General features: G+C 32.3%; 1 protein-coding gene and 1 long non-coding RNA gene across 5 annotated transcripts in view; one reads left to right on the top strand and one right to left on the bottom strand.

The window, feature by feature from the left end:
• LOC100648443 (lachesin) overlaps positions 1-13,965 on the top strand; it is a 162,135-nt gene extending 148,170 nt beyond the window's left edge. For 3 of the 4 annotated variants that reach the window (XM_048408316.1, XM_048408314.1, XM_012311793.3), the window contains one exon: positions 10,920-13,965. In XM_048408316.1, the coding sequence (XP_048264273.1) occupies positions 10,920-11,173 (254 nt within the window). In that variant the 3' untranslated portion in view covers positions 11,174-13,965. Of the gene's footprint in view, positions 1-5,003; positions 9,720-10,919 lie in introns of those variants that run through there. The other variant, XM_048408315.1, reaches the window with a different exon arrangement.
• Positions 10,586-17,874, bottom strand: LOC105666050. The gene is made up of 3 exons (XR_001098971.2): positions 17,755-17,874; positions 14,927-15,086; positions 10,586-11,203 (listed from the first exon to the last, which is right to left on the bottom strand). It is a non-coding gene; the product is annotated as an uncharacterized LOC105666050 (long non-coding RNA).
• Between the last annotated feature and the right edge of the window lie 9,378 nt (positions 17,875-27,252).

Below are 27,252 nucleotides of genomic sequence, written 5' to 3'. Positions count from 1 at the left end.
AGCACTTTATTCTTCTCATAAACAAGCGAATAAACCAAACATTACACAAAACTGCATAACGCTTGAAATGTTTCTATCCAGTGCAGGAAACTCCATGGAGAGATTTATTTCTCCAAAGATTGCGTAGCACAGCCCTTCATTTTCTACCTAATTAATGCCACCCTTTACAGAATTTCATTGAAAAAAAAGAACATCGTACGTGCATTTCCAGTTCCTTGAACAAAATTTCAACTGTGGAACGTGATTTCCGAATGGTATGCATACGATTAAACGGCTAGGCATCTATTCATGGTTCGTTCTCGGTTCTGGCTGATAATTAATCGGTCGCCCGATTAGAGTATCGGCCGGCGAGAAAGCCAAGGGAAAGAGAGGAGAACGAGCACGCGGAATGAAACGGAGAAAGAGAAATGGGGACGGAGTTAACGAAAACCACCATTCCATGACGATGAATCGAAAGAGAAGGAGAGAGAGAAAGAGCAACGACTCGGTTCTGGCACGTTCTTAATTATCGATAATTGTAAATAAAACGGGCGACACAACGTGCAACCATCGCCAGGATTTCCTCGAGTAATTGGCCCTACCATGTGAATTCAATAATTCACGCTCTATTGAAACGCACCTCTAGCTCCTTCCCTTCTTTCGATTCTTTTCTTAAACCCCGTGTCGTTCGTGCTTAATAACGTTAAGGCAATAATTAGCAGGGGAGAACGGATCAGGCTAGGTTATATGCTTCATTAAAGTCGATTAATTTCGATGGAAACCTCGTTCGAGCGAGAGAAGAACGAATTACCAGACAATGGTAAGAAGGGTGATGGAAAAATGGTAGAAGTAAGAGGAAATTAAAGGGATGAATGTGTTTTCAAGATGGATTCGAGCTGTGATTGGTTTTGCTCTGACAGCAATTAACCCTTGATGAAAGTTGAATGGATTATGACTCGCGCAGATCTTTTACGTTTATTAGTTTCCAAAATATATTTACGTATGTGAGCGAGTATATTTTCTGTCATGCAATCTCCAAATTTTTATATTGCAATCTTGCTTTTGCTTCGATGAAAAGAAAGTTTTTAATACTTGGGGGAAAATTCTAGCAGAAAATTCAACCATGATATCACATATATCAACAATGTTTCTTTCATATTTTCCTTGAATTTAGAGAATTGTATAAATATGAAAGAACAGGATTGCGTTGAAAATGATCCAAATGACGTAGTACTGTCAGGTTAGATTACAAAGTAGAAAATATATGTCATCTGTTGTATGTAGATGTCTTTCGAAGAAGAAGGAATACAATGGAGTATCAGGTTTGATTTGATATGAAACTACAATGGTTAAATGGTTGTTATTAACATTTGTTATGTGTCCTCGAAGAATATTCAAATGATATTGTTTAAGATTATAAGGATCTTTTTGGAATGAAATAGAAATAGATTCGAGAGGGATGATTAATAGCGTAATTATTGGATTAGGTAGGTAGACATATACATATATGGGCATAAAGCATTCTGCGTGTGTCAGATATGTTGGGAATGTTAGATTAGAATTAGATAGATTGTACAGATCTGGGTTTAATCTGACTTGTCAGATAAGATATTGGCAGGGTGAGCCTAGATTAAACCATGAATTATAAGTTAAGTTTGAGTTTAATTCGTGTTTCAACGAGATATATTTAGTTATGGCAGTATGCCTTAGCATATTACGGATTTTAGTGGCAACTTTTGATGAAATATCACTATAATTGTCGAGTTTTCCAAAATTATTATGTAGATAATCCATTGAACTGAAGTACATAAAATATCACAAATATATATATAGGGAATATATAGACAAATCACTCAAAAGTCACATTATTCTATAAATTAAAATGTAAAAGAGAAGTGATGATGTTACAAACATTATTTTAAAAAATCTACTTTCAAATTCATGATTTTTCATGTTATTTCCCCGCGACAAATGAATTTATGGAAGTATGTGATTTGTTTTTTTAAAGATTCAATGCTAATCATGTACTCGGGTAAAAACAAATTAATTGCAGCTGAATTGTTTAGCTTGAAGACATTTGCAATTTTTATAAAAATTTATCGTGATTTGGTCATGGTAATTCTGAACGAAAAGTTTATTAATGTTATCATCAAAATGCATGACATTTAATGTAAATTCTTAACAGCTAATATTACACAATTTTGATTTTATTAAATAACTGTGTTGCTTTGTATGTCTAACCAGTAGTAGTTAAAAATTGTACAAACATCGATTTGAAATAAGAAAAAGTCATGTTTCGGTTTTCTGTTAGTCTTTTGAATACCTGACTCCTTAGTCAAACCACTAGTTCTACTTTGTTAATTGGAACTAGGGTATAGAAGTACTACAGTCAAACAATTTTAGAATCGAATTGCATTGAAGTTCCAACGTTATCATTAGACTACACTATAATATAACCTCGTAGGCTTGTTTTACGTCTACTACGTGTATGTACGATAACAATGTTAGCAAATGTCAATATCGAATTAATTTCCAAATAATAAACTTGTAACGAAAATAAACCTACAAATTAATTGATTCTTCAAGTCATCAATTAATCATCAATTATTAACTCATATTTTTAAAATACCAATAACCCATAAGGAAAGAAATTGCAATTTATAAAGTTCAAAAAAATATTTCCATAAAGATACATGTTTCTTTAGCTAATTGAATTTTGAAAATTGAAAATTTAAAAATTCAATGTTTACGATCATAACGAACTTCAAAAAATTACCCTAATAGAGTTTGAGGTTTTCGCGGACTCATTGCCGAAATTACATAATTTTTTAATTATATTTAATATCATCTGAAACAGAAACATTTTTATATTGAAGACCTTTTACTGTTGTTTCAATAAAATATCGTTAATATCTTTGCTCGTTTACGTTATATATAATTTTACATTACATATTGTAAAATATTACGATAAATATTACATTTTGACCCTTTCCGTTTTCTCACGCTAGAATTCACGTTTATTGCATTGGCTACACAATAAAGAATAATATTACAGTGTATGTTATATAGCCCTTATGTGCATTCAAGCAAATTCGGATGCACAATATGGTTTATAATTACAGACAAACGTGACTGCACAATTGCCGTCGAAACAAATGCAATTACAGCGTTGAAATTAAATTCAACAACGCAAACCTATATAAACAAAGAGCAAGTTTGATTATCGAACACCGTACGATTTAATATTTACTTAGACGAATCTCCGATTGCAGCAGACGCCACGTATGCACATTAAGATTTAACTTGGAATTCGAATCACTATGAAACGTACAACGAGCTAATTACAAATCGATTCAGCGTTCGGAACGCCATTAAGTGATGTAGAAATGTTTTTTTCGTATAATTTTCATTCGTTAGATTTCGCTACTTCTCTGTTATCGTTTCCTTTTTATCCTTGTATGTCACAAAAGAGAGCAAAGTACATGAAAGCAAGATATATTTTATGCTTGTGTTTCCTTGGCAATCTTACGAAGTGGTGAAAATAATTTCCTCAGACTCTGCGAAGTACGTCATAAATTACTTGTCTAAGAATCATAAGTTCCTTCAAGATTCGTGCACCAAAACGGAGGATCTTCTCGACAAAATGCAAAATCTAATTGACAATCTACTACGCAAACATTTCTGAAGAAAATTTTATTTGTTGACTACCTCCGGTTTCGGTGCAAGATGGAGTTGTAGGATAGTTCTGTTCGTGAATAAAAATAGAAATAAATATATTGCCATGATATTCAACCGTACATTTCAATACAGTACTGCAAACTCTACGATACATGATAATTTACATATAATCTACATACCATTTACATACAAAACATATTGGAAAAGCTAATATAATTTTACAATTTAACTGATTTGTACTAATGATCTGAAAACTTTTTCTAGAGGTATACTGAATCTCCTATTAACTTTGCTAAAAATTCGGAATCGATGCTACAGGTACATATAGATTGTAATTGCGTTTAATTCGATAAATTTTTGATTAAAGAATATTCTAAAAAAGAATTCCAAGAGCCTTCTTAACTTCTATGAAACATTAATGATTCTAAATTTTGGTATCGTAAATTTACTAAATCGCATAATTTTAATCAATGAAAATGATTTTATCGAATGTGTTTAGATGATCGTAGAGTTGAAAGAGTTAAGAAATATTAACAGAATTTGTTGCAAATACGAGTAACTGAATTTTTAATAGTGATATGAGGAATAATCAGATATTTGAGATTATAATGTAAAAGATGAGTGTAAATTTCTACATTCAAAGTTTTAGGTAGACATTGTTAGGAAGATATCCAACAACTCACCTGGTTTCTATTCTATCGATTAAGGTATGTATAGCGTAGACCGACTTTCTTGCAATTTCTTAGAAATTTTGATGATACGTTATTTAATATATTAACTATACACAATTTAATTGTTAGAAAGTCGAGCCTTACCAAAATAGAAATATTCATTTTCAAAGTTTTAAAACGTAATCCTCATAGTAAGCCGCTGCAAAAATAACTTTTTGATTAATTACAGAAAAGCCGTTCTCACAAAGTTGTTAAGAAACTGATGTGTAAAGTAAAACGACTAAAAAACCCCTTTAAAAAAGAAAAGATTTAGCTTCGACCTCAACATTTTTAAATAAAGTAATATGAGATATGTAATACGTAATATCAGTAATTTCGATGTTCATATTGCCGTGCACATTATAATATGAGGTTGCTGTTCTATCCATTTCTGAATTGTTCGTCGGAGTTCGCAACTACAAACTACAGACAATCAAGTAATTTCTTCCTAGTGAAAGAATTTCAGACATGCACGATGATATGGATTTCGAGTCTCAGCTGTTTTACTCATGAGGGATATTGTCTTGTTACAAATGCCTTTAGATAAGATGGACAGCTGCTCGAAAATTTCCCAATATCTGTTATATTCTATCGATTATGATAAAATAGGTGGTAAACCGACCCAACAACCTCAAGGTGTTGCAGGACTCCAGAGCAAAGGGCTTATCGCACTATCGACGAAATTCCTAGGACGTGGCGAAGCACAACAATCCAGCTATATTATGGAGTAAAGCTCTATTTATCTGGACTGATCGAAAAACATACAGTTCGTGTCTTCGATTCGATAGAAAAGTAAAATATCTTTAAAATCTTTAAAAGTAAAAATTGTAAATTTAAAGATATTGCAAAAATTAACTTTAAAAATGAAATATTTACTATAATGGAAGTGTTATATGGCATTTATAAAAATTATAGTATTTAACAAGAATGGTATTACACGATAATGCTTAAATTCTTTTTTAGAAATTTCGAAATTTAGATTAATAGCTTGTGAATTGTAACAGAGAAAAGAATATCCACATTATTAAATAGTCGAGCAACTAATAATTTTCTTCAAATCGACTTTCACAAAAATTTACTTTTCCTAGCAGCGTCACTCTTTTATCGATTCGAGAATATAAGCATTCATTGATTCTCCCCTGTATGAACGCGAAGTAGAACCTCGAAGACATTAACAGTAATAGAATCACTCAATTAGAAGGCAATTCCTTTTCTACCTCTGATTATAACATGGTACATATTATAATAAATGTATTATAAAATAGACTCGAGAGTTTTTGGATTAAGGAATGAGTGAAAAATATCGTAAAGCAAAGTAACAGAAAATATGTAGTTACAAATATATAGGCCGTGGCTGAAAGCATTATACAAATGTAAAGAAGGCGATTCTATACGCAAACATAAATCAAAAGTTTAGAATAAAATGCTTCTATCCGAGGCTTAGTTTTCAAGAACCAAGTTCTCCTATGAACTTATACATACATATGTAGCTAAGATACGGGTTGGTCGAGTGAAATATCTCCTGATTTTATACTTTCTGATTTCTATCTATAGGTCATGTTAAAGCTGTGGACCATGGCAGAAACATTAAAGATCTCGATAATAATGTAAAATATTAGTCAAATTAAAGACGAACACATTTAGAGCTTTAGAAAAACGTAACGTACTAGAGGCATTAATTCATACATCACAGTAGTTGGACACAAATACTTATACTGTAAGTAGGACAATCATTTCAATAATTCTTTCATAAAATATAAAGTCTTATCTCTCCCTGTTTCTTATTTTTTAAAGTTGGTAATTATTAAAAATCACGTGCCTAGTATAATTAGTGTTTGCATCATTTGTGGTACATTTTTATTTAATATATCAGTATAAAACGATTCAACGATAGAAGTTAATTCTCGTTCTTATTTGTATGACATCGGTAAAGCGATTAAAGCCATACATTTGAAGATAATCCACATCGATATTACTGAAGTATGAAAATACTCCGCCAATATTAATCTAAACCAAACGAAGCACTCTATATATATATAAAAAAAAAAAAGAAGATTCAATGCACCGTCAATCATTAAGCCACTATCCCACTGATTTCCATTCCATTCTCGCATCCGAATCTGTAACCACACCATATACTCAAAACTGTCAAACCTACCTCACGCTACAACTGTCCGATGAAAGAAATTTCGTCGTCTGACCCGCGGTCGGTTATTTCACAGTCGAACGCATCGACTTTTTCGGCAGCTTTAACCACAGAGATGACAGTGGAGCCGGGCTATCGCTTTCCAGCTCCGTTTAAAGGAATAATTGGAAGAAGTGTATTTTCGAATAACGCGGGGCCATGCTTGTGGAGGTTCCGCGCACGGAGAAAATTAATATCGTCGCTGGGGCCACGGTGGACGTTTTCGACGAGGCGTGCAACTGACAAGTGCACTTCGGCTTTTACGGCACGCGACGTTCCAATACGTGGTTCTTGTGCACAGTTCGTCGATTATTTTTCCCGGGTTATTGCTCGATATCTGTGAAAAGCTGCTGGCGCTTTCACTGGTGGCACGTGGTCACGCGCGCGCGATTTCACGTAAAGCGGCTTTCCACGGCGCACAATTTGACGACCATTAAATCCTCCGGGCCAGACTTCGTGGCGCTGATGAGATTCCGCACGTTCATCTTTATTAATGGACAGATCGGCGATAACGCGCGTTGCCATCGCGCTGCGACTATCCGTTACACGCACGATGCGCTGTCCCGCTCGATGGACATCGAGCTGTAGATTGGTTTATTGATTAAGTGAATGGATTCTCGGACACCAGTGATTTAACCTCGCTTAGATCGTGCTTTCGGTTTATGGTGTTAAGTTGTTGCTATATGTACTATGTATACTGTGCTAGATCTTGGCGTTATAGGCGAGCACTTCGGTTTCGATTTGGGCATCGTTTGCGTTTCGGTATAACGTTTATTGGTATCCTCAGTTGAGTCATGTACCTTTTCATTGAATTATTTGAGCAAACAGTGATTAACGGTAATGTTCAGTTGAGTCGTATACATACGTGTTTTATTATTTATTCAAGAAGTGTTTGCTTAGTTATAATAGGGTAATAGGATAATAAATATAAATAAATGGAAAAGTAGAATGAGTTTCTGTTGTCGGTTTTATGTTGATAATTTGTTGATAATTCTGTGTTGAGTTGTGTACGTATTATAATGTCATTATAATGTATGCAATTATGATGTCAAATTATTCTTTAACATGTAATGTTGACACTGACGCATTGATCTGACTGTTTAATCAAATTTTATATTTTATTAATGAATTTCTAAAAATTATTTTAAGTGTTTCCATTTAAGATAAACATTTATGCTATGCGATTAAACTAAACATCTCATAGATGCAGAAAGCAAAATAAAATTGTAAAAGGTGTGGGAAAGGATATTGATTTGAGATTAGTTCTCAGTATCCTGTTTCGTGCGTTGGCATAATGTGAGTACTAAAGATACTATTTAATGCCATTACTTCGGTATACGTAACAATCACACCGATGAAACGGATTTCAAACGAGCTTATCAAATCAGTAGATATGATGGAAGATTACCGTAGACTGGCACAATCAAAAGCGCTTATCGATATACTGTGGTGGTGTAATAGGATTACGATGCTACATTGATGTGAAACATTCTTCCTTTGCCGACCTGTATGATATGAAATGCGCTCGAAGTATTTCCTAGTGGTCTTTGTCGCATCGTAACAATGTACTTTTACCCGGTAGATAAAACGATGTATTCGAAACCAAAGGCTTTAATAATTCATCCCTATGTGTATTTCAAATAACAATTTTTTATACTTTTTTTGTATATCATTGTGAAACCAGTAATTTTTATTTCGATATACAGTAACTCACGAAAGTATTTGAACACCTTTTACAGCAGAGTAACTTTCATAAATTGGATCGGACGATTTAAGTTTTCTTGAAAAGTTAGGTGGGTTAGTTTACTAGATAATGGTTAAAAAAAATTTTGAAAAAATTGGTCAGAATCTACAAGAAAATAGTATAAGTCAAGTTTACAATTTTTTTAGTTGAGCTTGTACTGAACATTTAAAAAATACATTTTTGGATTTATGTCAGTTACATACCTACATACTGAAAATGTCATCGAAATCGTTTAACGTTGCTATAAGGTACAAACGATTGAAAGTGGTGGAAATCGCAATTTTTCACAAGTTTGAGCCTATAGCTATAATAAATCTAAAGATTCTTTCCTGCATCAACCGATTTCAATGAAGCTTTCAGTATGTATATAACTGACATAAATGTACAAAATATATCTTTCAAATTTTCATTACAGACCCAGATAAAAGAATTGTAAAATTGACTATTGTTATATACTATTTTCTTCGCGATTCTGACTACTTTCAAGTTATTCAAAATTGTTTCTTTACATCATCTAGTAAATTAATTCGTTTAATTTCTCAATGAGTCTCTGTATTCTAATATTTTGTTCAGTTCATATTGCAATTAGTTATTAATAATAATCCTATGCCGTAACATCGCCTATTTTCTAAAATATAAGGCACCTATAATGAATATTTCAGACGAGCAAAATATATTTTTAATATATTGTTAATACGATAAATACGGTTAATACAGTAATTAAGCGATTCTCGTTTTCCGTTAAAACAATAGAAACAGAATCAATATTCAATTAAATGTGTTACAACTTCTCATCCTACGAACAATTTGCTCTTGAACTTTTTAGCAAGTAGGTTACGTTTTAGTCCTTCGGTAAAGAAATTTTATTTTATTCATCAACCCGGTAAATTGGACTTCGAAGATCGTGAAATTCCGTTGCATTTCGTTCCACGGACAAATATTTGTCATGGAAGCAGGTCTTTGCGAATGCTGATTTCTCTTCAGAATTAAATTTTATTTAAATTTCATTTTGCCTTTTATTTAATACATGCAAATCTTATTCTAACTAAGCTACTGATTAAGTTGTATAATATCTTATTATTTCCGATTGCAGAATCTATGAAATGATTTATCTATGAAATAATTTAAAAAAATATTTTGTACATAGAAGCTCTATTTCTATATATTTATAGGTAAAGCAACTAACTTTTTCATTATTGGAATTATCTTAAAATATGAAAAATATATAAATATACATATAAATAATTAGAAAAATATGACAAAAATAAAGTGAATGTACAAAATTGCTATTTACAATTGATCTGGTCATTGTCTTGACTGTTTATTTTAGTAACATTTGTATATTCGAGGAATTTAAAATAGTAAGTTTAAGAACGTGATATAACTGTTTACAATCCACTTGCTCCCATAACAATATAAACTTCAAAACGCAAAAACTTGTAGTTGCTGAAGCGCAAAGCTGCAAATTGTAATCCTTAAAGGTTCCGAACAATAAGCTCTAAGTATGAAGTTAGATGTATAGAACTGAATCCATAGATAAACCTTCGCCAGAGCTGCGTTAAACTAATGGCGCACTAACATAACACTGATCAAGTAACACGGTATCATACATAATGGGGAATTTATGAGAAACTGATAGGAGTATGACAGTCCATAGATCTACATTTGCAACATTGGCAACGAGATCCATAATGGGGTTGTTGATTTCTACCTTTCGCATTGAAAATTAATGTAAATTCGAATTTTCGGTATTTGATATCGTTTTATCAAATATAATTCTTATTAAATTCAATTGTCAATGAACATTAATGAATAAATATTACACGTGTAATTATCAGGTATTTAAATTGTTCGATTTTCATGTTTGGATTTTATGAAGACAAATTTTGCATTTAAATTATCTGCAGTTATTTCAAGAAAAACGATTTGCAACAGTGTTTTCTTTTAGCAGTCAATAATGATTTACTATTAAATTAATCCCAAACAGTTATTAAAATTCATTTGCTCGATCACGCAACCTCAATGGACACAATAATGAAATACGATATAATCGCATTATCAATACCGTGTGGAATCTCGTACTGAAATACATTAAAGAATTACAATAAAATATAATAGTGTTAAATCACATATACAAGGTATACAGTGTTAAAGCATTATTGCAATTAACTTATAAATCGTTTACTATATACGACAACGTTTCACTCAAAAATTGAATGGTATTCAGGACGCCATAATACGATGTTATGAATGAATGATGTGGACACAAAAAATATACGGCGATCAATATCGTCTTTCTAAGTGGAATCCATATATTCTTGAATGCACGAATAATACATTAAAATCAGATCCTTACAACATCAGTACCCACCATACCATAAAGCATAGCAAATTTGAATTCGCGATTCGACGTAAAAGCGCAGCCAAAACCCTTCATCATAGGTTCGGAGTACAAATCGTTTCCCAATCGCGAAACAAGATCTCTCGACTCGATTCGAACAAGCCGAGTGATATTTCTTCGAGAGCTGCGACCATTTGATCGGAGTACGGCTGCAAGCACGCCGTAAATTCCGAGTCATAGCCAAGAACGTGCTCTTAACACGGTAAATTCATATTTTTCCAGGGATCGATAGATCGCCGACGATGCGTAGACCGAACACCAGGCGAGATTCGAAGAAGAGTTGGAAGATGGATCACAGTCACGAAAGGAACACGACAGGCATGAAGGACGAGCCAATGCCGAAAGGCGTCGAGAATGATGATGAACAGGTTGATTTTCAATCGGCCACTGCCTCGTCGCACTTTCACTGCCATTTATTTGCGAATCTTGGCATCGCCGCGATTACTGCCATTTTAGCCGGTGGTTTGTCGACGTAGACCATTCTGTGATCGTTATTACACCTGAAACTGATTAATTCGCGTCCGGATGAGTCTTCAGGGTCACGCTAGTCACTTACAATATACTAGCTACCAACCAGATTGAGATTGTAATCGTATGAGGTGCATCGAGGACCAGCCAGTTAAATGTTTCTTGGACTTTTTGTCTAAGTGAATTCTCACGGATTTGAATGGGAACGTGTTGGAAAAAGCGTATTCTAACATCAGGACTTTTCAGAACGTAGTGGACGCTTGGGACAGTTCACATTTTTTTTCTTTTTTTTTGGAGAAGATTTTATTCTTTCGTTAATCCTTTAGCTGCGGGAAAAATACGTATACGCTATAAGGAAACGGCTGCAGATTTATTACAGACGTATAATATCGACGAAAAGTTTGGATGTACTAGATATATACACGTATTTTTCAAGGTGGTAAGACTTTTTATATTTTCTTTTTTTCATCATCTACGCTGATTTAGAAAAGTATTTGAACGCTTACTGTAGAAAACTTTTATGCAGATATTATAAACATTTTGAATTTTTAAATTTCACGGCAATGAGACACGACTGTCATGATTATATTGGCAAATTTAAAACGAATCTGAAAATATGCGTAGAAGTAGTGCACCTGTATATTCTGCAGTGTTCAGAAAAGTATTTAAACAGTCAATTATCCATCATGTTAATAAACCATTTTAACCTACAGAATAATAGAAGCTTTTTGCTATGTTTATCATTAGTATGAAAGATAATTGGATAATTTAAAAAATCATATTACATCCAAACATTTTGCCATTACTATTTTGCCGCCAATAATTAAAATAGTAATGTCATGAAAATATGTTATTCGCGGAAAACCTTCTATTGACTTACGAGTATGTCGTTCTCGATTTTATATTAAACTTCAGTTTAGCCACAGCTAAAGGATTAAAAATAGCTTTACCGGCGGACAAATTATTCAACAAAACTTTGCGTTTGTTTAAAACAACGGAGCTTGCTCTGTTTCTTCTTCCATGTTCTATCAGAATTTAGTAACAGTCTGAGTATACATTTTGTTTAGGTTGAATAAACCTGTATCGATGAAACATTGTTAACAATTAATTGTGTTAGAATAAAAGAAAGTATTGAAGACAAATCTTTCGTACAAATTCGATTCTTGGTTCAAAGCTTCGAGAGGATATCTTCAAAATTTCTAATTTACGTATACTGTTATTTGTCCTGAAATACCTAAATTGATTGGACTCAACATATTATATTTTCCTACGTTCTATTATAATTTATAATAATGCTTAAAAATATTATGTGATACAAAGTCTTTAGGAGAAAAGCTTTTATGAAGTCTTCGCCTGTATTTACTTTTGATAGATTTTTATATACCTATTACATGTAAAATTGTTTATAAAATTGTTCGTACTCTTATTATAGCATTTATTAATTTTAAGATCGAAGTATTTATGTAATTTATATTTCGAACGTTTTGTAAGTTTCCATTGTAAAAAACGCCGACACGAAGCGAGTAGTTTCTCGCGAATATGTAACGCTTGTACCTAACCTACATATGTATATGTAAATATCAGTTTCGTGACGTAGCGACATGCCTTTGCTTTACGACAATAATTTTTTCGATTATATTATAAACGAAGCCTATTATTTGTAACACGCAACAGTGTAAAATTCATTCCTAAATTCGTAAAACCATATTCTGGTCGCATTATAGTATCGCATTAGCGTCGTTCATGCCATATTTTTAAGCAAAACAAAATATTTAAGAATGTAAAATATTTGAGATTATTTAAGTAATTTATTTATTTAATTTCTTTTTTCCTTATAAAGTTTGATTTCTTTTATAAAATTTCATTTTAGATTAGTATGTACATACAGAGAACTCGAAGAATAAATAATATAATTATTTAATTATGTTGCTTTAAATTATGTTAGAGACTTATTTCAAGTGTTGCATACTGTTTGACTGATTCTGATTCCATCATAAACAACATAAAAGTATTGAACACAACATTGTTGAAATTTTTATAAAGATGTTATTAATGTTCAAAAAGAAATGTATATCATGTGTCATGGTATAAGTTGTTAGTTATCAGAACAGACATAGTTCAAACATCAAATTTTATTCATACAACAGAGTGGTGATGATGAAGTGGTTCTGAAATAGATGGCTGACGTAGGAAGGTTTATTCCACTTACATTAATAAGATTCAATATTTCGCATTTTATTTAAAACTTGCGGTATAACTTTTAATAATTCAGTAATAATCAATATTGTTTTCAGCTATTATAAATATTTACAATAAGTATCTATTGAAACTGTAATTATTCATGTTTCCTTCACGCGAAGAATTAAAGATTTTTCAAATATTTAGTACAATTTTTGAATAACTTCTAACATAATTTTGCAAGAATAAGTATTATGCAATAACCATAAAAACATAGTTTTATCGTGCTCTAAAATTAATCGTTTCAGGTAGCGAAGGCTTTCTATGGTTACATACATGCGAAGTTTGTCCACTTCAAAGATAAACCACAAACACAATTCCAAAACTCGACCAGCTAGTTCAGAAACACTGTTTGTTCTCTACATTCCTACACTTACATTTTCGTAATGGGTACAAATGCAAATGAGTTTATGAGAGTAACTGTGACCTCACTCCCTTCCAACGGCTTCATCGTTCCATGAATGCGTTCACAAGTACTGTACCCAATAGTTAACGATACGATTATCCAAAATAGTACGATACTGATACAATATCGATTAATGTACTATAGGCACGTACTGCTTACCCGAGCAAAAATTGAGTTTCCAATGCATATGTTCGAGCATATAAATTAAAAGAAGGCTGGTACATGATTACTCTTCCTTTAATTGGTCTAATTATTTATGACGACAGAAATCTCAATCATAACCAGAGTTGCTATTTTATTATATTGTAAAATTAGAATGTTATGAATTGTGATTTAGGAATTACAAAAAAAATTCAAAACAGACAAAAATTATGTCAATTAAATTTTGTCTATAAAAATATAAATTTTTAATTAACAATAGATTATTTCCTAACATATTTACTAGAAAAAGATTAAATTAAGAAAATTTAATTTAAGAAACAATAGAAACAAAAACACATAAATATATGTATATGTTATTGTTACATCAAATCGTCAGAGCTTTTTATTAACTCATTCCCTTCTATCAACCTGGAGATATTCCAAAAAAAATTGTATCATTTTTATTTCTCCTACTTATACTAAAATTACATATCGTAATTGATTATACGAAGTTTTTAAATGTTCATGTGCATATTTTTCGTATTATTAGAAACTACTCGCAATATATTTGTATAGGAAAGAAATCTTCTCAGTTCAGAGGGAATTGTTACAAAAAGGTTAAAATCCAGATTTATCTTGGATTTTGGAATCGGAGAAGTGGCACTTGTGATTGCTAGACCACAGATTGCTTTAAACAAATTCATATTTTTATGAACAACATTGAAAAAAATAACATAAACAGAAATTTGTCTCGGAGTATAAATAATATAACTTTATTTTAGATATTTTATATATATTGTTAAGATTTCAATTTTTCATGAATATAGAAAGTCTACTAATTACAATTAGCCAATCCACATTAGAAAATATCTTACAAAATTCTTTATTTTCCCCTGTGACATTTTAAATTCAAGTAACTTGATCTTTGCTCGGTAAAGCAATACACATCGATGATCCGGGTAATATTTTGACGTACCTCGACCAGTGCATCGCGCATTCCTTCCATTCCTCGAGTCGATGTTCGAATGACGGTAAATCAGTGTAAGTAGAGCGAATTGACCCCATAATCCGCCTGTACACATACTCTTAACGTTGACGTTGCTTCTTGAACGCGTGTTTGGCGATCATCTTTCGGCCTTAAAGAAAAAAGTAATAAATCAAGGATAATGAAAGAAACGACGAAACTGTGCATTATCACATCGTTCTTTCTAACCCAGCTTTCAACGATTTCTCGTTGTATGTAATATATAATAGAACGTGTGAGAGCTAACGTGATCTGTACGCGATATGGATCGTTGCTTTCAACGCATAGGATTATACGTGGTATATTGTAAAATAATAGCGTGTGTACGATAACGTGTAGACTAAGCCTCAGGGACATGTAAATATGTTAAGCTGTAAGACGATGTCGTGTTAGTTTTTGCATTTGTGATCACATTGCCACTTTTCCTCTCCATCCTCCATCCCGTGTAAATAAAATGTATTCTATCGTGTACTTGGGCAATAAATGTTAGACAATCGTACAATCGATGTCTTTGAATTATGTATGTTTCACGGTTTATGTTAGTTTTGAGTTATTTGTACGATAAAGGCGAAGAATCATCTTTCACTTTGAAGAATATTTTCGCAACTTTTTCAAATCTATAAATGGTATACGAAATTTTTTAATTTTATCTTTGGAAAAAGATTAAAATATTTAGTTTCGTTGTTTGTTGGTATTGCAAATGGGAGAACTATAATAGGGAAACGTGTCTTATTTTCTTAGGGTAAATTTTGTGGTAATTTATTTTCGTAATTGCATGTAAGTTGATAACTTTTCTATGTCACATAGAAATATAGTATCAAATAATAATATTATTATGATACTGATTTCTGTACTTTCACGAAATGCTTCCGCAAAGTTTTGAACAAATACAGAGATTAAAGAGGAACTTTTATTCTCTTAAGACTCGAATCTTAAAATATACTATACGAAAAATAAATGGCATTATTCAGTTATTCTAACTATTTAGTAATTTATCTAGGAAAATAATTAGTTGCAGATATATAATTGTTTGTTTAAAGTCAGTGCATAATTATGGTGAAAGAATTGGATACATCCTTAAACATGGTTGTAATTTAGTTTAATTTTACAGTTCTTTATGTTATCCCAAACAGAAGATATAAAACTATTTGATGATAAAGAAGTAGAGAAGAAGATAAAGAAGAAGTGAGTATTGAAATTAATTAATTAATTAGAATCTGAAGGTATTTAGACGGCTTGTAGTATTCCTGATTTTAATATGATTCTACCCGTGTGTGCAAAAGAGTGAAAAGTATTATCAAAAATAGTGTGTTTATATACTATATCTTATTATTAATTATAAACTACTATCCAATTTGTATTCTGTATCCTATTCCTTCAAGGGAATTCCCTTGAGAGAATAAGGTACAGTAGATTGGAAATTGCTAAGGATAAGGATACTTAACTGTGTCATACTTGATTTTTAAATAATTTTACTAATGATAAGAATGTTCAATACTGGAGAATGCTATATAAGTTGAGACAATAACTTAAAATTCAGGAAGACAAAAATAAAATTGTAAAATGAGCCTGTTAGATTTATACGAGGCTAGAGATATTTGTCAAATATATATTAAAAGTTTGTATTTATTTATTGAAGGGGGAAGCTCGTATGTGAACTGAAATAATCATATTCGAACATTGAACTTACCATCAAAGAAACTAAATCATACTACTTACCAACCGTAGGCACGCAAGATTGGAAGAGGAGATCTTGTTGGCTTTGATTTGATTGCATTTTAGATTTATTGCAAAATTATATAAAAAGGAATAAATCATTAATTTCATTATTAGGAACAGATGGCACAATTGCTTTTGATGGCATTTGTTACAAATAAAAAACATAGTAATTTTTAATTAGTAGTATATTGTTTTTAATTAAGGATATCATAATCTTAAATTAATGAAAAGATTGTTATATATTACTGGTATAACTGTTCTAAATCAATGATACAGCTGTTTTAAATTAATGGTATGTTATAAATTAACAATAGAATTGCTTTAAATTAATAGCATAAATGTTTTGTATTAACAGTATATCTTCTTTCGAGCTGTATAATATTTCTAGTTTATATTACCTCGCACGCGAGTTCGATGCTGCGTATATTATGCAAGGTGATATATCCTCGACAAGATCAAACAAAAGTTAATGGTTCTTGTTATTGCTGATGTCATAAAAGCCGATTTTTCCATTATAACACAATCACTTTCGAATGCTATAAATTAATAGCTCAACTGTTTAAACTAATAACTTAAATGTTTTAACTTAAATGTTTAACAGCTAATTGTTATAAATTAATGGTTTAATTACTATAAATCAATAGCTTAAATGTCATAAATTAAGAGTTTAAATATTATAAATTAATAATTTAATTCTTATAAATTAGTGGCCCAATTGTTATATATTAATAGTTTAATTGACACAAATTAATCGCTTCATTGTTATAAATTAACGACTTAAATGTTATAAATTAATAGTTTGGATGTTATAAATTGATGATTTAATTGTTATAAATTATTAGTTTAAACGTTATAAATTAATGACTTAAATGTTATAAATTTATGGTATAATTGTTATAAATTATTAGTTTAAACGTTATAAATTAATGACTTAAATGTTATGAATTAATAGTTTAATTGTTATGAATCAATGACTAAATTGATAGCGCAAATGTTATGGATCAATAATTTAATTGTTACAAATTAATAAATAAACTATTATTAAGCAAGTAAACTCTTACCTTCGATCTTCGCGGTATGAGAGTTCACGCACAACTGAGCCTGTGCGCGTGTTGTGTGTTCCTTATATATCCAATGACACTCTTCACGAGGTTACGATCTTCTAATCGTAACAATCTTTGCCAATGCTATGGAAAATAATTTTCCTTTATAACACAATCAAATTTAAGAAATTTTTAATTTTTATTACAAATGGACGCCATAAGCAATTTATTATAATAATCATTATTATAATTTTTTATTGTTTTTACAAATTAAATTCAAACTAAATTAAATGTTTTTGCAAGTTAAGTCTAAGCATATACCACGGTTCAACAATTAATTATTACTTGTATAAGTGTAATATATTTTCACATACGTAACTCTGATTTACTTTCTAGTATAAAATTATATTAAAGTACTGTTTTATTTCAATTATTAATTTAATTACTTACGTTATTTTATTTAATAGCTGATAATTATTTAATATCTGTAATTTATATTTAATATGCGACAGGATCTCTTTTATTTGAACGTGACGCAATATAAATTCATATAAGTTCATGTAAGATCACACTGATTCTCCTTATTAATTACGATTTCTCGTTTCTTATAATAGTAGTTCACGTTCAAATAAGTGAATTTAATTACCAGATGCTTATTTAATGGAGCTAACTAAGTTTTTGTTTAAATAAACGGAACACATTGATACGGACTAATTACAATCAACACGACGTTATAAATACTAGAGAGCATAAGAAACACTCTGATTTGTCTCGAACTTAGTATTTCAGACCGTGAGGTACTAAGTTTCATTTAACATCACTTTTATTCTGTCCTTTGTCAATACTGTTACTATCGCAGATAAGATAAGAACTATATCTGATATCTTATGAGACCTCGCGTCGCAAATTCTGAAATACCGACTATGGTGAACATAGGAATTATATTCAAAATAGAACATATCGTGAAACATGATAAAGCTGAATAAGAGTAACTGAGCGGAAGGAATCTTCAGTTAGTGTGACTCCTATTTTCATTCATTTCAACTATTAAAAATATGACAAGATCTTTCGTATGGAAATTATTTAATTTGATCGAAGAAATTTAATAGTTTCTAAATTTGTTTAAAAATTTGTTGATTGTTATTTATAGGGAAGGATACCATACGATGGTACTAATAAAAATTCGACAATTCCAGCAAAAGTTCACAAATTTATATATACGAATTATCCGTAGAACTACGTTCAGTAGATTCAGACAATACCTGGCAGAGGTCAGACACGGGCAAGCTTCACTCGAGAAGCAGCGATTGATCGCGAATGAAGTTCAACACTTCCTGCGAAGCTCATACATAAATTAAACCGCGAAACTTTTCTGCAGTATTCATTTAACTTCGTAGTAATTGAAAATTGTTACAACCACCATTATTAGTCTTAACTTTAGATTTAAGAATTTCAGTATAAGACGATTTCATTTCTATTGCACGTTCTGATGATCGATGCTTGAATTTACTATGGTAATCAAACTACGTAGGTACTTTACGTACTTTACATGAATTGATAGATAAATTGCAATAAATGAAATGTTTAAATGAAGGAAATGGGATAGTTTTTCTTTCATAATTACTAACATATAGATGCTTTTAGTAAATTAAATTTTGACTTTAATTGGGATAGAAACATGGTTACATGCATACACATACTCATTAATTTTCATCGTAATGCTTCAATTATTATCATATTTAGTACACTTACACACACTGTTCTATTTCGGAAGATGATAATCACTAATTTACAGACTTATACACACTTATAAGAAACTGAGACACAAAAAGATATAAAACATCCAAAATGTACCATTCCTCATAATTGCAATAATATACAAAAATACATGTAATAGTAAAATAATAAATAAAACATAATGGACGAAACAGATTAATGTTTAGCTTCCATTTCTTTACTCGTGTTCATAGAAACGTAAATGTGCATAGACGTTCAGTTTAATGATAAATATATCAAGCTCAATGAAACCCCATGAAAGTAATAAGATGTAGAAACAGAAAGCAGACAAATGGATAAACAGAGATTTCTCATACAAACATTTTTCTGTTTTCATTCCCTTACATATTTCATTTCATTTCTGAAGCTCGTGAAGCTACGGAGATCGACATCCAAGAAGCAACGTTAGCTCGCTACAATAACGATATTTGGGAAAGAATTATTATGGAAGTTGGCGGAGCACTTTCAAGTAACGAGGGGAAAAAAGGGCTTTTCTCCATAAGCCAGCTCGTACATCATTGCTGCGAATCCCTTTGGACGGTTATGGAACGAAAGAAGCTGTGATAACAAAGCCTGCCCTCCTTTACCGATAGAAGACCTCGTAAACAAACGATCCTTGCAACATTAAAGTGCTCGATAGCAAATACGTGACCATCCTTGAATCTCAATTAAACCCTTCACTCATTCTCGCCGATTATTTCCTCAAGGAAATGAAGCGGATCATGGCTATTGACGTTCAACTACCGGCTTGTTTGACTTTGCCACGTGAGTCTACCGATGATATAGGTATGCAGGCGCCTGTACACGTATCGACGTTATATTAACAAAGTTGGATTAATTTTTGGCTGTTGAATTAACGCGGTCGCCATTGGCAATTTGGTAGAAATTTTCAAATAGAAAATTTTACCTTATATTATATATATCATGTTTTTGTATTTAATATTGGTATCATTTTTAGATAATATACACAATCTGTGTGGAAACTTTTGCACTCCATTAACATCAGGAAAATGATCCTTGAAAAAATATTTGTTAGTATTAAATATTACATAAAATGACTTAATTACTTTAAGACCGTAATACCTCATTTCTGTGTTAATTTGTTCTTCAAAACAATTGCCCTCAAAGCAAACGGTTATTTGAACGAAGCGAGAGAAAGGAACGAAATGAAGGAAAGGAAAGAAGGAAGAAAGAAAGAGGGAAAGAGAATATAATAGAAAGGTAATCTTGATTTTAATACCGCGCTCTTTGCATCAGGAGTGGGGTGTCTCTTGAACCAACATGTTTCGCCCAGTTATCCTTTGATCGTATTATCGCAAAGCTGATATACGAGAGATCCGGAAGCGGGATCCATATTGCTACAGGTATACGTAGTTCACACAGGGTCGATGTAAAGTGCACCAGTGAAAAGCCTTTCACGAGTTGTTATTCTTACCTCGAACACTGTTTCCACAGTTTGCCGAAGGCTCGCTAATTTAATTTTACACTGACGGCCTTTGCCGCGTGTTTCTATAGTTTTCTCTCGCGAGCCTGTTCTTCTGCGTGATCCGCCTGCGGGCAAATTGATATTTAGACGAGGTTGTAGTAATTAAAGTGGAGGAACATTGGCAAGATCCACCGTACGACTTTCCATTATTTTTTCCCCAGTAATATCTTTAACACAATTGTACTACTTCTGTATTTCCACTCTCTACCTTTCTATTTGCCTTTTTTTACAGAGAACTATGAAATTCAATTAACGTTCGAATTGATGGAAAATTTTCGTTACACGCGCGCAGCGATTGTGTTTTTCGCTGTCCAATCTGAGTTTGATTTGTTGGATGAATCTTTTTTTGGCTTCATTTGATTGAAGTCAGCCTTTTAGATTTATTTTATTCCATTAGATTTTGGCTTTAATTAGATGTGGTTCTAAATTAAAAGTGCGGTTTATGTCGAATTTTCTTTTAAAAATGCTAACATCTTTTACTTATTATTGTAATAATATTTATTTTGCTTTTAAAAATACAGTGAGCTTATTTGATGATTTTTGCCCGATGGTTTTAAATTATTCGAAAATTACGTGCTACATGAAAAATCGTGTAATTTTGAAGATAACATATAGAGTAAAGCAATTAGTTTTTTTATTAATTAATTTCCTTACTGAGATATTAAGTGGAATTTTCAATATTTTTTTTAATTCTTTTATCACGTCATAACGCATAAAGTAATTGTGTCATTATAACACAAGAGGAAAAATTTTTTGTATCGATAATACAAGTGAAAAGTTTGCACGCGAAGTATTCGTTGTAATATTACCTATGGCTAATAGGAAAACTAAAAACAATACCAGTTTAAGTTGATATTGTTTCCTTTTTTGATGAAAGCTTCATAGTTATTAATTCTCATAGAAAATAGAGTTCAATTAGAGTTTCTAAGATCGTTTACTGTATGCGAGATTTGCTTTAATATATTTCTGCTTTACAGGGAAATGAAAAAATAAATTTAAATGGAATACATTTCAAATTGATTTCAATCATATCATCGTTAAAAAAAGAGCAAAAATCTTTCCCCTTTTTCAATTTGGTACGTAGAATATGTTTCATTTTGCAAAATAATATTTGCATACAAACTCTAAATTTCGCGGAGTTGAAGCTGGAATATTTTTTAACCAATCAATTTTCAATATAAATTAGATTGCACCGATTAGTGTAAAAGTGGAATATAATATTAAAAAATGCCTCTATTTTCAAAACAATATACTATAACGGTATACCACTTATAATAATAAAAAACGTTGAAGAAAATTTAAAGATTCGTTTAAATGATAAATTTAGACGAATTTACGCGAATAAGAAGTCATTTATTTCTTTGAAACTGGATATTAATTACGTACGTATCTCGGTCATGAAATTAGCGCTTACAAAAAGCTGATGAGCATGGCTTCCGAGAAGTTAAATTTACAGTATACCACGCTGAACTAAGCAACGAGTAGTCAACGTGTTAAACGAATCAAGTACGTCAACCCATTAAATAACGCTGTCACAGACACTCCTCTTCTCCATTACCAAAATTTTTTCCACAAAACACTCTACTGCCCTGCAATTCGCTCACTCTGTCCGAAAGTCGCTTATGCGCGCTTAGATCTACAATTCAATTTCAGTAGCGGCGGATGAGTATACGCGTTACGAAGGATTTCACGTGCAGAATTCATAAAGTAAACGGATTATACCATTGCCGAGGGTCGACGCGTTAAAATACATATTTGAATGTTGCGTTCGACCCTTAGCCGGAATAACGTTGCATAGTATATCAGCCGATGGCTCGTGGCACATCCCTTTTCGCCTCGTTTGCGAAAATATCGGGCAACGGAGAAAGGCGAAGACCTTCGATCTCTCGTCCGGAATCGCAACTCTTGCTCCGGATACCCCAGGGATAAATTGTCTAACCCCTACCCTCGTCTCGTCTCTATCCCTAGCATACCAACATATTGCCAAATGGGAGTCGGTTAAGGTGTTCGATCCCGAAATTTGCATTTCCCTTCTTCTTTGTTCCATCGAAGATGGTGATGTAATGTTCTTCCAAAGCGAATATCGAGCAGAGCAATGAAGGAGGGCCATTGAATTTTCGAGGACCGCTTAAGCGGCTCGGCCGAAACGAAATTCGCGAAGCATCCTAGATACCCCAGGTTCCATCGTGCGTGTTTGCATGTGAGTATGTGTAATAAATTCCAACCTGGATGTCTATGTACGAGTTTGGAACTTGTGATTTGTAGTTGGCGACAAGGAAAATGAAAGTTTAATATATCGATTGGAGAAAATAAACGTTGAATTTCTGTTTCACCACCATTAAATCGTTATTATTATTTTGTGTTTCGTTCTTCGTCGTAGCTTTACGACTAATCTCGTTCATTCGTTTCTGCTTTTAGAACGAGGAGGCTTTACAGATAATTCATTCACTATTACTTTGGGAAATTTTAAGTCATTCAGAAAGATGCTAAATTTGGATATTTTATTCCTTGGAACAATATCAGCTATTAAAATATAAAAATGAATCAAACTTTAAGATGAAATATTGAATTATTTATTCAATCCAAATTAAAACTGTCTAAATTGTGTCATTTTAAAATCTAATTCGAGACGTAACAAAGGAAATTCTAATTTTTACAAATTGAAACACATAGCAGGTGTTAAAAAAAAAAAGACTAAATGAGAAAATGAAATAATAGACGATGTACATATTGTTTACCTATAGAAGCAGATTAAAGAATTATAAAATATTATGCGGATATTTTTTTAACACTTACAATTTTCTTTCATCTTGCTCTGTATAAAATTTATCCCTTCCTTTAAAAAAAAAGTATCATTTTTCATTTCTCTGTCATTTACAATGGCTACAAAAATAATTTGATACTATAAAAATAAAATGTAGAATTTGATACAAAGAGAGCTTCATTGGAAAATATATTAAATCACACTTCAAAGCGTGACCACGATGAAGATGACACCGTCAAATTATATATTATACGTATCATGGAGTGATCGAGCTGTCTATGTCGCGTTACCTTTATCCTCTTTCGACGTGGACAACTGAAAATCGGACAGCGATTAAGCGAGGTTTCGGCTTAACAGGTTTAGATTCGAATTGCTTAAAAATATAACCAGCCGGCTGACGGTATTAGCGGTCTAGTCGCGGGACGATACGAACCGTGCGAAACGAAATTACTTCGCCTGTTAGGCCAACATGCTTATGGATAACAGGCTGTCAACGTGCAAACCGTTCTGGCCGAACATGGAGACACATTGTCACCGGAGAGACGCGTGGCCGCGCGCAAACGGGTCACGTAGCTGGAACGATTATCGACAGATTTTCCGAAAACAGCTGCGAAGCTGACAGAGCCTCACGATTATATTCAATTAATTACTGTGACCAGAATATTTTGTGCAGATATTGTGGTTATTTCGAGATGAATGTTACTGAAGCTTTGACAATATTCTGAGAGTTGAGAATATTTCAGTTTTTTTAAATTATCCTAGATCACTCTGTAACAGCGAAAGAAGCATCGATTTTTGAAGAGCACGTGGCAGCTTCCGCAGTCGGTTTATCATGCTTTCTTTGCAAAAAAAAGGTGGTTTAAGAACCCTTCTCTTTATTTGCCCCTCTATGAGGGTTGAAAAAGCGCCAGAAACAAGAGTTTGCGTATAAAGCACAGAGGTGGTTAATTAACGCGTCCTGTTATAGCTATAGGAAAAATAGAAGCTTAATTGTGAAGTTAAGACACAACTGTTAATCCACTTACTTATTAAAGTATCAATTAGCCTATATATTCTAATGGACGTCCCTTTTTTATTTTTATATTTAGTATCCATTATTGAATTATTTTCATTAATATTTTCTGACTTACTAAAATTTGTTTTTATTCTTGTTAAATCCATAAGAGCATTCACAAAGAACTATAAAAAGTTTTAATACGATTAAACTGTGATTGTTTATGCAAATTCATATTTCTGTATACGCCGATAAGAAGAAGAATTTGAATAAAATCGTACTTGATCTTCTAATTATTGTAATACGTATTTTATTTTTGACATTCTATACATATAGTTTGCATTTATATATATATTTTCATTCACGAATGTCTTCAAATATTTATAATTATCATAAATACATAAAAATCCACAGCTTAATCATTACAAATTATTAGACCATAGCCTTACTTAACTGTTTTTATTCTCCCTTCAATATGCTAGATTAATATTTATGATTTTCTTACATCCTATCTCATTTTTATCAATCAAACGTAATTGCTGAGTTCAGACTCATATTCCTCTGCAAAATATATTTTATTCCAATTTCTGATTTCTTCTCGTTACATCAGTTTCGTAATTGTACCACCTGTTACCCACAACATCCTGTTTAAATAACGTCACTGTGAAGCACGTTTGACCATGGTTCGCAAGCCCTGAAAGCGGCTACGGCTTGCCTATAAAAGCGCACACATATTACGTGATTCCCAGTGCATCGCTGGTAAACACATTCGTGTAAGTGCGTATTCAAAAGGAAGCGGACCGGAAACCAACGTAGATGACACTCGTGTACGTTTAAGGCGATCTTAAGCTGTGTGTCTGTAAACTCACGTTCAATCTTTTCCTCTCTTTACTAACGACGTAGAAGAGGAAAAATGACAAGTGGCAAAAAAATAAAAGTGCGATACAAACTTATCCGCGCTTCATTCATATCAACTACCTTTCAGATTTTAATATACGAAGTTATAGATGAGCCGCTATTATCCAAACTTTGTTCGAACGTAACTTCATGTACGACAGGTTTTTCAAAAAGTTCGTAGTATTTTTATTATGAACTTCTATCAAATAACGAGATATTTAATGAAGAATTCAAAATTCGTTAATGAAAGGAATTTCTGTTTTTCTGTTTTCACGAAAAACAAGCAGCAAATTTTGAGTCTTAGTCGTAATATTCAACTCTATCTGTCCCAATCGTTATACAGTATCGATTCGCTATTATCCATCGCGATTTGCACGTAACTTACTCGAAACTTATAGAGAGGAAATTAAAAAATCTATAGAAGCTATTCGAAACAATTCATTAATAAACATATGAGTTTCCATGCTATTACTATAGAAAAATAAATTAAAGAGGAAAGGAAAAGTCTGCTTTTTCTTTTTTTCGACGATAGAGAAACGTACAGGAGAAAGTTGCGTAGACAGAAGGGGAAAGAGTGTTAATAGAAAGACGAAGAGGCGAGTCTACGCTGTCTTAGATGCCAGATAGCGGGTTTATGGAAATTCTTCGCGGTCGAGAGCACGCCTAATGCTCTGAATAATATTCCGCGCAGGCTAGGCTACGCGGGCTAAAACATGCGGCCACCTTTCACGAGTTTGCGCGATAATTGATGATCTTTTTATTCTGCTTGCACGATGCACCTTATTACACCGCCACTTCCCTTTGGCCCTTTACCTTTCGGTCAGATTGCAGCCAGTCTCGGCTTTATTTCAACGCGGCTTATTTATCTTCTACCTTCCTCCCCCTTTTGCCGTCTACTCCACCCTGTCTCGTATCCACGGTTTGCCCCATTATTCGCCGCAGACTCAGGTTTGTATATTACCGACGAGGCTAGCTAGAGCCGCTTTCCACCTTGAGAAATCCATGCGATTTCCATTTCACCGTAAGCAGCAGCTGTTGAATATTTTCATACGTTGCTTAATAATTCTCCGCCGATCCTCGTTTCGCGACCGCGCCACGCCGCGTATATTTACGACCCTGATATGCTGCATTTTGCTATTACTCCCTGAGATTTCTATCCAGGAGCTTAGAAAGTCTCGCAACGTTTCGATGATTCTGTAGATATTGATCTTTAACCCTGTTATTCCTGTAGCTTAGGTTATCGTGCAATATAGCAGATTTTGCTGATTTCTGTATCTATTGATATAAAATGATAAGCTTCGAAATGAAAGAATTTTTAAGATATATTTCTTATATAATGAATAAGGAGGATTAATTTTTAAATACAAGTAAGACAAATTAGGTATTCTTAGAGTCAAAGAGTGATACTAATATATATGTAGTGTGTTCACGTATTGTTTAAAGACGTCATCAGTGCCACTAGATTTCTAATACACATAAGGACATTATTCCTGTAGTTCAAAAACTGTAGTTCAAAATACATAGTATATGTATGTTGAAAAGATAATTCAAATATGGAAAAGCAGTAAACTATGCATGGGTTTTTGTATATCTTATATA

Source organism: Bombus terrestris, chromosome 9 (genome assembly GCF_910591885.1).
Source record: "Bombus terrestris chromosome 9, iyBomTerr1.2, whole genome shotgun sequence".
NCBI classification, from domain to species: Eukaryota; Metazoa; Arthropoda; class Insecta; order Hymenoptera; family Apidae; genus Bombus; species Bombus terrestris.
This window is presented reverse-complemented; position numbering and strand designations above follow the sequence as displayed.